Source organism: Eriocheir sinensis, chromosome 5, assembly GCF_024679095.1.
Source record: "Eriocheir sinensis breed Jianghai 21 chromosome 5, ASM2467909v1, whole genome shotgun sequence".
NCBI lineage: Eukaryota > Metazoa > Arthropoda > Malacostraca > Decapoda > Varunidae > Eriocheir > Eriocheir sinensis.
In genome coordinates, this window is record NC_066513.1 from 11,847,132 (window position 1) to 11,859,478 (window position 12,347).

A 12,347-nucleotide genomic window follows, 5' to 3' on the forward strand; every position below is an offset into this window, starting at 1 on the left:
TCGTACAGTAGCAACAAATCACAAGGCCCCATGGGAACTCACTAAAACAGAAGAGCCACCCACGAGACGCGAAAGTACCAGAGTTCCTCCTACGCCAGGACAAACGCCAAACCTAGGGCAAGCAGTAATCTAGGCCACACCTCGTAGGCCTTACGATCACCCTTCGAGCTCCTCCCTCATCCTCGTCGAAGACTGCGTATAAAATAGGAAGCTCCAGCCAGAGAACAGCAGAACAGCTCCAGAGCAGCTCCAGAACAAGAACAGAACAAAGCTCCACTCACTCGCGACAAGCAGAAGCAGCAAGAAGCAGGAGCAAGACACAAGAACCTAAGAGCAAAGAAAGAAGAAGTCAAGACAGAAGAATTCAAGAAACAAGAAGTTGAGAAAGAAGAACTCAAGAAACGAAGAGTCAAGAAAGAAGAAGAAACGTGTCACGCTCAAGCCCTCCTTCTCACCCAAGATGCTGTCTTCTGTATTGTTCGTGAGTAGAAGTGTGAGCTGTGTAGATTAAGGTCCAGTGCGGCATAGATTAGCAACTGTTAGGAACTGTTAGGAATTGTTAGGAATTTGTTAGGATTTACTATTGTATTATTGTTGTGTTATTACAGTGTACTATTGTGTGTTGCAGGAACAGTAATTACTGTCTCCATCTCTCCTATTATTGTGTTATTGTGTTACGTCACCGTGAGTCAGTACCGTGACAATACTCGCGCCGCAATACAAGGCGAAAGAAATACCGTGCGTCTCTGAACGCTTTCATTTTATTAATTTAATAAATAGATTAGTATATACATCTTTAAATATTCCAGAACTCACGTGCTTCGGCACACGTTACCTTGTAACTTCAGGCAAACCCAAATAGCAATGGACGGGTTACAACAGAGGGTGCGCGGTCAAGAAGTGGCCTTGATTCCGAAGACTGGCTGCGCGGAGGTAGTTATGGCCGAACGAGTGCACCTTGCTCCGAGGACGGAGACCAGGATCCAGTGTAGACTGTCAAGAGCGATGCGTGAAGCGGAAGGCATGGTAGAGCCCGTTGAGAACCTGCGGCTGGCTGACTGCATGTCAGTCGAGCGAAGCCTCGTAGAAGTTGGGGAAGAGTTAGTCACGGTGCTGGTGGCTAACTTCTCTGACAAGGTTCTGAAGATACCTGCTGGTGACAAGCTGGGCATCTGTGAGAAGACGGAGCGCACAGAGGAGCTGCCGTAGAGCGTGGAGTCGGCCGCTGTGAGGCCGCTGCCCGACTTCCTGGAGGATTTGGCGCCTCGGAGCTCTGCTAACCTGACGGAGTCACAGACGAAGAAGATGCGCCACACTCTGGCTCAGAACGCGGACGTATTTAGCCAGGGGGACTTAGAATTGGGCCGCTCGGGGTTGGTGAAGCACAGCATCAACACCGGAAGTAGTGTGCCCATCAAGATCCCGCCATGGCGTATGGCACCCGCCAGGAGGCAAAGAGTTGGCGGCCCAGGGGGCAATTGAGCGGACAGACAGTCCGTGGTCATCAGCGGTAGTCCTGGTTTATAAGAAGAACAGCACGCAACGCTTCTGTGTGGACTACTGGGCGCTCAATGACATGACTGTCAAGGACTCTTACCCCCTGCCGAGGATTGACAATACACTCGACGTGCTGGTGGGGGCCAGGTGGTTCTCCACACTCGACCTGAAGTCGGGTTATCACTAGATGGAGATGGCAGAGGAAGACAAGCCGAAGACCGACTTTTCTTTCGGGCAGGACCTGTGGCAGTTCAACGTCATGCCCTTTGGTCTCTACAACGCACCTGGTTATTTTGAGCACCTGATGGAGAGGGTGTTGGACGGCCTGTAGTGGAAGACGGCACTCGTCTACATCGATGACGTCATCGCCTTCGGGAGCACCTTCAAGGAGGAGCTGGAGCGGCTGAAGGAAGTGCTGCAGCGGCTGAAGAAGGTCAACCTCAAACTCAGCTCCAAGAATTGCTCTCTGTTTCAGCACAAGGTGCCGTTCCTGGGACATGTCGTCAGTCTGGACGGTGTTTGAGTTTGGCGTGCGAGGTGTTGGGCGGGAATTGCTCTGTGAGCGTGGGGGCGGCGGGGCCGTGTTCGAGGAGACATGCCCACTTCCGCTGCCCAAGTCTACCCTTGCCCCTGCCTGTGTTTGCCCGTGTGCCTCCCTTGTGACTGGATTTTGCGTAATTGTGCCTGAGGAACAGAGTACTGTGTTCTTGTGCCTAACATGAAAGGGCAACAGCTGTTTTCAGTGCCTTTTTGTGTCATCCCTTGCCTCCCTCACAGTATCTGGCCCCCCTGCTCGCCCGCGTGTAGCGTCCAGTCGGTATCTGGTCTGACTTGTTCCCCGCGTTATTTATGCTGCCTACCTGCCTGGGGGTGTGTTGTTCATCCTGATGTTGGTGGGCTGCGTGTGGCGTAACAATACGTTCTTCATTTGAATGGGAACCACAAGGAGGAAAATACTTCATAAGGTGGGCTAAAAAAGACTACTGGAACTGAAGGATGGAACAGCAGATAAAGGGAGGAGGGCGAGATGACTAGCAGACGCTAATCCAGTTCCCGTACAAGGTCAGTTCAAAAGCTATTCCCGGTCGGTTCCAATGGATTTCTGACCCTCTGACCTTGTCCGTTAAATCCGAAATCCATTAAAAGCGGGGGTGTTGTGTTGAGACTTTACTGTATTAAGGACAAAAACAAATAATAATAATAAGAAGAAGAAGAATATGAATAATACAAATACGAATAACAATAATATGTAATTAAGATTCTAAAGAATGATGTTTTCTATGATCTCTCTGGCCTCAATCCTCAGAAGGCTTATGGGCCTGATGGAGTGCCTCCTATTGTCCTGAAAAACTGTGCTTCCGTGCTGACACCCTGCCTGGTCAAACTCATCTCTGCTCTACAACATCCACCTTTCCTTATTGCTGGAAGTACCCCTACATACAGCCTGTGCCTAAGAAGGGTGACCGTTAATATTCATTAAACTACCGTCCTATAGCTTTACTTTCCTATCCTTCTAAAGCCTTTGAAACAATCCTTAACCGGAAGATTCAAAAGTATCTATCTACTTTCGACTTGCTATCTGATCGCCAGTATGGGATCCGGAAAGGGCGTGCTACTTGTAATCTTCTTGCCTTCCTGACTGACCCCTTGTCATCCTCTCTTAGCAGTTTCGGTGAAACTTTTGCTGTTGCCTTATACATCTTCAAAGATTTTGACAGTCTGGCACAAATCTTTGCTCTCTAAACTAAACTCCCACGGTTTTTATCGGTTTCTCTGTACTTTCATCCCCAGTTTCCTTTCTGGCCGTTCTATCTCTGCTGTGGTAGATGGCCACTGTTCTTCTTCTAAATCTATCAACAGTGGTGTTCCGCAGGGCTCTGTCCTATTTTCCATTCTTTCCGTTGTTCATTGATGATCTTTCCAAAATATACTGTCATATCTACTCTAACGTCGATGACTCTACTCTGCACTACTCAATATCTTTTGATAGAAGACCCTCCCAACAGGAACTACATGATTCCAGATTGGAGGCCGCAGATCGTTTAACCTCAGATTTTACTATCATTTCCGATTGGGGGATGAAGAACTTGGTGTCCTTCAATGCTTCAAAAACTCAGTTTCTCCACCTGTCAACTCGACACAATTTTTCAGACATCTATCCCCTATTCTTCAGTAACACTCAGCTGTCACTTTCTTCAACAATAAACATACTCGGTCTGTCCTTAACTCATTCTCAACTGGAAACCTCACATCTCTCTTACTAAATCAGCTTCCTCGAGGTTAGGCGTCCTGTATCATCTCCGCCAGTTCTTTTCCCGCTCCTGGATGCTATCCATATACTTGGGCCTTGTCCGCCCTCGTAGGGAGTATGCATCTCATGTGTGGGGAGCTTCCACAAACACAGAGTAGAGTCTAAGGCTCTTCGTCTCATCAACTCCTCTCCTCATACTGACATTCTTCCACTCTTGAATTCCGCTGCCATGTTTTTTTTTTTTTTTTTTTTTTTTTTTACAGCAAAGGAGACAGTTCAAGGGCACAAAAAAGTAAACATTAATAAAAAAAAGCCCGCTACTTGCTGCTCCTAAAAGAATCCAAAGAGGTGGCCGAAAGATAGGTCAGTTTCGGGAGGAGAGGTGTCCTGATACCCTCCTCTTGAAAGAGTTCAAGTCGTAGGCAGGAGGAAATACAGATGAAGGAAGATTGTTCCAGAGTTTACCAGCGTGAGGGATGAAAGAGTCAAGATGCTGGTTAACTCTTGCATAAGGGGTTTGGACAGTATAGGGATGAGCATGAGTAGAAAGTCGAGTGCAGCGGGGCCGCGGGAGGGGGGGAGGCATGCAGTTAGCAAGTTCAGAAGAGCAGTCAGCGTGGAAATATCGATAGAAGATAGAAAGAGGCAACATTGCGGGGAATTTAAGAGGTAGAAGACTATCAGTATGAGGAGGAGAGCTGATGAGACGAAGAGCCTTAGCCTCCACTCTGTCCAGAAGAGCTATGTGGTGGAGCCCCCACACATGAGATGCATACTCCATACGAGGGCGGACAAGGCCCCTGTATATGGACAGCAACTGTGCAGGGGAGAAGAACTGGCGGAGACGGTACAGAACGCCCAGCCTCGAGGAAGCTGACTTAGTAAGAGATGAGATATGAAGTTTCCAGTTGAGATTTTGAGTTAAGGATAGACCGAGGATGTTTAGTGTTGAGGAAGGTGATAGCTGGGTGTTGTCAAAGAATAGGGGATAGTTGTTTGGAAGATTGTGTCGAGTGGATAGGTGGAGAAACTGTGTTTTTGAGGCGTTGAAGGACACCAGGTTCTTCTTGCCCCAATCGGAAATAATAGTAAGGTCTGAGGCTAAGCGTTCTGCAGCCTCCAGCCTTGAGTCGTTAAGTTCCTGAAGGGTGGGTCTTCCATTAAAAGAAGTTGAGTAATGCAGAGTGGAATCATCGGCGTAGGAATGGATAGGACAGTTCGTTTTGGAAAGAAGATCATCAATGAACAACAGAAAAAGAGTGGGAGATAGGACAGAACCCTGTGGGACACCACTGTTAATAGATTTAGAGGAAGAACAGTGACCGTCTACCACGGCAGAAATAGAACGGTCAGAAAGGAAACTGGAGATAAAGGTACAGAGAGAAGGATAGAAACCGTAGGAGGGTAGTTTAGAAAGCAAAGATTTGTGCCAGACCCTATCAAAAGCTTTTGATATGTCCAGCGCAATAGCAAAAGTTTCACCGAAACGGCTAAGAGAGGATGACCAAGAGTCAGTTAAGAAGGCTAGGAGATCACCAGTAGAACGCCCCTTGCGGAACCCATACTGGCGATCAGATAGAAGGTCAGAAGTGGAAAGGTGCTTTTGAATCTTCCGGTTAAAGATTGATTCAAAAGCTTTAGATAGACAAGAAAGTAAAGCTATAGGACGGTAGTTTGAGGGATTGGAGCGGTCACCCTTCTTAGGCACAGGCTGTATGAAGGCATACTTCCAGCAAGAAGGAAAGGTAGATGTTGACAGGCAGAGGCGAAAGAGTTTGACCAGGCAGGGTGACAGCACGGAGGCACAGTTTTTAAGGACAATAGGAGGCACTCCATCAGGTCCATAAGCCTTCTGAGGATTGAGGCCAGAGAGGGCATAGAAAACATCATTTTGAAGAATCTTTATAACAGGCATAAAGGAGTAAGAGGGGGGATGAGTAGGAGGAATATGCCCAGAATCGTCCAGAGTGGAGTTTTTAGAAAAAGTTTGAGAGAAGAGTTCAGCCTTAGAGATAGATGAGACGGCAGTGTTGCCGTCAGGACTGAGGAGTGGAGGGAAAGATGAAGAAGTGAAGTTGGAGGAGATGTTTTTGGCTAGATGCCAGAAGTCACGGGAAGAGTTAGAGAAATGCTAACTGCATCCCTCCTCTTCTCCCGCGGCCCAACTGCACACAACTTTCTACTCAAGTTCATCCATTTACTGTCCAAATCCCTTATGCAAGAATTAACCAGCCTCTTCACTCTTTCGTCCCTTATACTGGTAAACTCTGGAACAATCTTCCTTCATCCTTATCTCCTCCTGCCTATGACTTGAACTCCTTCAAGAGCAGTGTATCGGGACACCTCTCCTCCCGAAACTGACCTCTCTTTTGGCCACTCTTCTAAACTCTTTCTTACAGAGGCAGTGATTAATGGGCTTTTTTTTCCATTATTGTTTTCTTTTTTTGCCCTTGAGGTGTTTACTGAAATAAGTAAAGAATAAGAATAAGATGAACTAAAACAATATCATAACCAGCAACAATAAGTAATAATAATAATAATGATAATAATAATAAAAATAATAATAATAATAATAATAATAATAACAATAATAATAATAATAATAATAATAATAATAATAATAATAATAATAATGATAATAATAATTATAATAACAAAAATTATAAGCAACAAAAATAATAATCACAATCATCAATATGACATAACATGGAGACAGATATTTGGGTACATAATAGTTTAAAAGTATATACTGTTAAATGTATGTGATAATGTTGGATGAATGTTTTTGTTCATACAGTATGAACCCATGAATTAAAATATGAGGCAAACAAGCTAATGCAAGTCTAAGAACTTCCACCTTCAGTGGTCCATTGCAACATAGATGATTAATTTAAGAACAAGCTCGACCGACACTTTCTTCAACTTAGTATTTACTCAAGTAAAAATGCAGTCTTGGTGACAGTTGATGAAGAGAATTTCACTTAGGTTTAGGGACAGAACACATAGTACGGACCATTATTTTGGTGTATATGTGTTTATAATTTTATGAGGGCAGCCCGTATAGCCCAGTTCCTTTCCCAGGCTTCTCGTTTCCCGGGCTCTGCTGGCTGCCTCAGTCAGTTGGGGCCATGCACTCTGAGCAGACGTTGGACTTCCGCATCCAGCCACTAATATATACTTCAATACACCCACTTGTAAGGAACACTGTCTTTGACTTAACCACCGTTACACTATAGGGTCTGTGTGGTCTGAATATTTATGTAAATCTATGTAAATCTTTTTTTCTCTCGCCTCCATCTTTCTAATCAATACACTTTTTTCCCTTCTTTTCAACATAATTTTTCATTAGTATATGTTATTCATAATAAAGCTGCCTTGATTACTCCCTGTGTACCTCAACAAGATAAAAACAAAGCATAATGATGTGCATCCCAAGTAAGAAGAGGCAATTCACTGAGAGTGACAGTCATTTAGCTGCCACGTCATCCTTGTCCTCAGCCAGCCAGGTGCCAGGAGGAACTAGCTTGACACAACCAATGAGTAGCAGTGCTACTTTTTCCCCAAGTTAATGAGTGTCCAAAAGTGACTATCACTGAGAAACTGACGCTGCTAATCACCGACCGAAGTGCTTTTGCATTGAACAACCTATCGCCTCCTTGTTGGTGTCACTTCACATGCTTTTGTGCTTATCAGAAAGTTTCAATGCTTGTTTCTATTTTTTGCTAGCCTGACTTGCCCCACTGCCACAGATGTTTGTATTATTTCCCTTAACTTGAGTTGAGTTAAATAGATGACAATCATGTTGTATAAATATCCCAAGTCTTGAATTATGTAGAATTTTTTTAAAATGAATCATGTACAATAGAGGATTCATTGTAATAAAAGCAGTAGTAGTAGTAGTAGTAGTAGTAGTAGTAGTGGTAAAAGTAGTAAGAGTAGCAGTAGCAGTGCATAAATACATCAGCAAGATCAACAAGATCAGCAGCACTTTACACTGGCCCGTGTCCCGAGGTAATGGATTCGTACCTACCACAGGCTTGGCTCGGCTCGGAGATGAGCACCGCAGCCACGTGCAGCTATAGCGTATGTACCCAACTTTACCTTACCTTTAGGATAAGCATCAGCAGCATCCCTCATTCCCTACCTGCTGAGATGAAGGATGAGAATGGGTGGGGCACACAAGATGCGCACTTGCTGGTGACACGGATGACTTGAGTGGCAGTAATCACAGTCCCACATGAACAGGCTGATCTTGAAGTACTGCTGCAGAGCCTCCTGGACAGGGTGACAAGGACTGCATAAGTCGATGAAAACAGGAGAGATGTAGGTGGATAGCAGTGAACAATGGACTTGGGCAGTTCAAACCAACTGTAGAAATGATAACAGGATAACGACCAAGTAACAAAGTAGCCAGCATCCCGGCAATTACAGAATCAGGGTAGACAGAAAGTCAGGTGGAGAGATGAAATTAGAGCCTTTTCACGAGCAGGATGGTGTACACTAGCATCTGCCACAGAAACAGGAGGAGGTGTAAAATTAGAACCTTTGCTAGAGCAGGATGGGTAACACTAATATCAGAAAGAGAACCAGGAGGAGACATGAAATCAAAATCTTTCAAGGAACAGGATGGTGTATACTATCATTAGACAGATAACCGGGTGGAGAGATGAAATCAAAACCTTTCAAGATGCAGAATGGGGTACACTAGCAGCAGACAAGGACCAAGGTGGAGAGATGAACTTTAAATCTTTACCAGAGCAGAATGGAGTACACTAACACTAGATATAATAACACCTAGAAAGATGAAGTTGAGACTTTTGCCAGAGCAGGATGGAGAACACTAACATCAGACAGAGAACCAGGTGGAGAGATGAAATTAGAACTTTTGTAAGAACAGGATTGATTATAATAATATCAGACAGAGAACCAGGTGGAAAGATTAAATTAAAACATTTTCCAGAACAGGATGAAGTTCACTAAAATCAGACAGAAAAACAGGTGTAGAGATGAGGTTAAAAGATTCGCCATAGAATGATGGAAAACACAAACATCAGACAAGGGTTACGTCAGTTGTCCATTTTGGTAAATATATTTTTCCATAACAAGAGTTGATGATGATGATTTTGAAGTGTCGTCGCTTACCTCAAGAGTGATTTCTGAAGACCCGCTGACAGGAAGGGTGAGGGAGGTGAACCGTTCCCAAGTGGTGTTGATGATAATCCCTTCCTTAGGACAGATGATGTCCTGCTGCTGGATGCCCTCAAACAAGTCCGAGATGAGTGACCGGCGCTGATAAGTCACCCCACACCGCCCACACACCTCGCCCTCTCGTCCAAGCTTCAACTGTGGTAATGCTTTGAACGTTTTCTTGGGTGCCTGCTGGTCCTTGGTGCTGTTTTGGCGGTGGTCTGGTGAGGGGGTGTGGTCCGCGCTACCCTGGCGGCGGTGGTGGTGGTTGTGGTGATGGTCTGGGAGTTCTGTGCGCTCCTCTTCACGTGATTGTTGTTGGTGGTAATAGCGGTTGTTGGTCGGCTGATTACGTTGGTCACTGCCAGTGTAAATATCATAGTTTGGGGGGTAGTTATCATTGGCTGGTGTTCGGTAATGGTAACCATTTTGGTGTGATGGTTGTTTTGGTGGTCTCTTTTCTAGTTGCTTTTGGTGATGGTGGGGGTGACTGGTGGCGCCTTGTGGAGTTGAGTGATTTTTCTTGTTCTTGGCAGCAGCAGAGCGCTTCTTCGTTGATCTCTTGGTGCACGCACAATCCACATCCTCCTGTTAACATGAACACATAAGAGTAAAAACAAGAAGAGACCAGTTAGCCTTATCCTAAAAAAATTCCTAAATTATCTTCATACATACATACAAAACCATGAAAAGATTGAGTAAGGGCCATTATGGACAAAAATGAATGATGAAACAAGGATTATCTGAGGACAAGAATCTGCTACATACTGTGTGCCAACTGCCTTACATTGGAGCCCATCCCATGGTTGTCCTAGCTGCTTTTATGGTCAGACCATGCAGACACTCAACCCATCAAATACAGACAAAGTAACTTTTGCTGACTCTGACGCAGCTAGCTTAGCATAAATGAAGCCGTAAATTACACTGATGGAAAATGTTAAGGTAATTAATAGCGTCTATGATTTGATTCAGGCTTGAATCTGCAGCTGTGGTATGGTAACTGTATAGAGAGAAGCATATAAAGAAAAAAACATTACAAAGATGCAAGTAGAATAGAGCCTAGTGCAGCGCAACTATCCTGTGAGGAGGTTAGAGGAATTAGACTTGACCAATTAAGAGAGAGGAAGAGGAAACTTGATAATGTTGTTTATATCAGTAAGTGAATTAGCCATTAGAGAGACAGTGGACAGGGAGGGTTTTCTGATCAGAGACAATGGAGGAACACAAGTGTGGAAATTATTCTGCCTATATATCGTATTCCCCGCCATATAGTGAAAAAAAATCTGTGTTTGAGCTGCCAGTGACAGCTCAAATACAGAGAAGAGCAGAATATATCATATCAGTTTATCAGTGATCATAACTGTCACTGTAAAATTATGGCTATGATACCGTATGTTGCTAGCTGCCCTTCTCTGTGTTCACAGTATTCCACTGTTAATTGCAGAGTTATGCTGGGATCACACATCCGCGATTTCGCTCTGCGACGGTTGGCGATTTTGAAAATTTCCGAAATCGGCATATACGCTCTACATCGTAGCGACGTCCCTGCGAATAGTCGCAACAGTCGCGCGGTAAAGTTCGCACGACTTGTGGGTGCCGGCCCGTCGCGCGAACATTTTGAAATGTTAAAAAAAGTTCGCAGAAGTCTGCGATATTGGCCAAATCGCACGATTATTCGCACGGTTAAGCGAGAGACCATCGCAGTATGCGCTCGCATACCCTCATCAAACTCACGGGGTCGCGGTGTATGCGAGTGTATATGCGAGCGACTTTGTACATCATGCGTGTGGCAGCGACGCTGCTTCGGAGAGCGAGATGGCAGCGAGCAAGCGGGAGGGTGTGAAAAACCGTTGGCGAGCGACGCTCGACCGCACTCACACTGTCCTGCCACACGCCACTACCCTGCCCGCCTGCAAAATAATAGCCTAGTAATCATGATTTTATAATAATAGCCTAGTAATCATGATTTTATAATAATAGCATATTATTCCTAACTGCTAAATAATAGCTTAGTGTTCATAAATGCAAAATAATAGAATAGTATTCCTAACTGCTAAATAATAGCTTAGTGTTCATGAATACAAAATAATATAATAGTATTCCTAAATGCAAAATAATAGCCTGGTTTAACAAAATGCAAAATTATAAGCTAGTGTACACAGTAAAATTATTAGCTAGAGTACACAGTAAAATTATATTGTATTTCTCTTGATTACTTCATTACTAAGGGTGCGGCCACACTGCACGCGGTTTGCTGGTAGGGTAGAGGGTAGCAGGACGCCTAGCGGGTCAGAGGCAAGAACAAACACATGTTATCTAATACGAGTGGCCATTAGCGGGTTCCCTCCAAACTTACCCGCTACCCGCGTCCTGTATGGCCACTCCTATTAGATAACATGTGTTTGTACTTGCCTCTGACCCGCTAGGCGTCCCGCTACCCTCTACCCTCCCAGCAAACCGCGTGCAGTGTGGCCGCACCCTTAGCTTGTTAGCAAGTTATTACAGACTGTAAAATTCTTTCCACTTACAATTTATGACAGAAGTTGTAGATACGGTATAACATGCAGAAAACCTTACACCATACGAATAAAATCCAATATTCCTCAAAACAACTTACTTTGTTCCCAGGAGATCATGAACCCCAGGTTAAGAACTGCTAAATTAGAAGCAAGAAACAATAAAGTAATATCAGCGACAACAAGGGAGGGTAGCACAAGCTACTACTTACTTGAAGCACTGGGTGTTTGTTACTAACCGACTATCAAATCTGAATCGACACAAGCAACCGGCGGTGCCAGATGGGGATTATTTTACCATACTGAAAGCCTATAAGGTTGCTCAGCAGAAATAATAACCTTAGCGTTAGAGCGTCGGGATATGCAAGGTGCCAAAATTAATTTCTGGTTAGTGTGTGTATGTGTGTGTGTGTGTGTGTATATATATATATATATATATATATATATATATATATATATATATATATATATATATATATATATATATATATATATATATATAATGTGTGGTGTGTGGGGGATGGATGGTAGAGAGAGCGCGATATTGCCCGCCTATTATGGGTCGTACTGCGACGCGCCCTCGACGTTTTCTCGACCATGCGTGCGACGTCAAGCGTCGTCGAGCGGCTAGACGAGGGGCGGTCGCGCATAGTCGCCAGGCCCTGCGTTCGTCGCGATCCGTCGCAACGAGTTTTATTTTCAAAATTGGGCTCCTCTGCGTACAGTCGCGCGCATTCACGCACGATTCACCTCGACGTCCCCTCGCCTGTCGCCCTCGTGTGCGTATAGGCGAGCGACCCTCCCTCGCCATGTTGCTGTGAGTTGAACCAGAGGCAAATGCTGGGATCACACATCTGCGATTTCGCTCTGCGACGGTTGGCGATTTTGAAAATGCA

The 12,347-nt window shown here is 44.7% G+C and overlaps 1 protein-coding gene across 4 annotated transcripts in view; it reads right to left on the minus strand.

The window, feature by feature from the left end:
• LOC126984331 (ubiquitin carboxyl-terminal hydrolase 8-like) overlaps positions 1 to 12,347 on the minus strand; it is a 109,854-nt gene that overhangs the window by 39,765 nt on the left and 57,742 nt on the right. For all 4 annotated transcript variants that reach the window (XR_007736591.1, XM_050837954.1, XM_050837946.1 and 1 more), the window contains 2 exons: positions 8,891 to 9,523; positions 7,893 to 8,023 (listed from right to left, as the gene is read on the minus strand). Coding sequence is in view for 3 of the 4 variants with exons in the window: in XM_050837954.1 (XP_050693911.1) it covers positions 7,893 to 8,023; positions 8,891 to 9,523 (764 nt within the window). In the remaining variant the exon portion in view is untranslated. The remainder of the gene's footprint in view (positions 1 to 7,892; positions 8,024 to 8,890; positions 9,524 to 12,347) is intronic.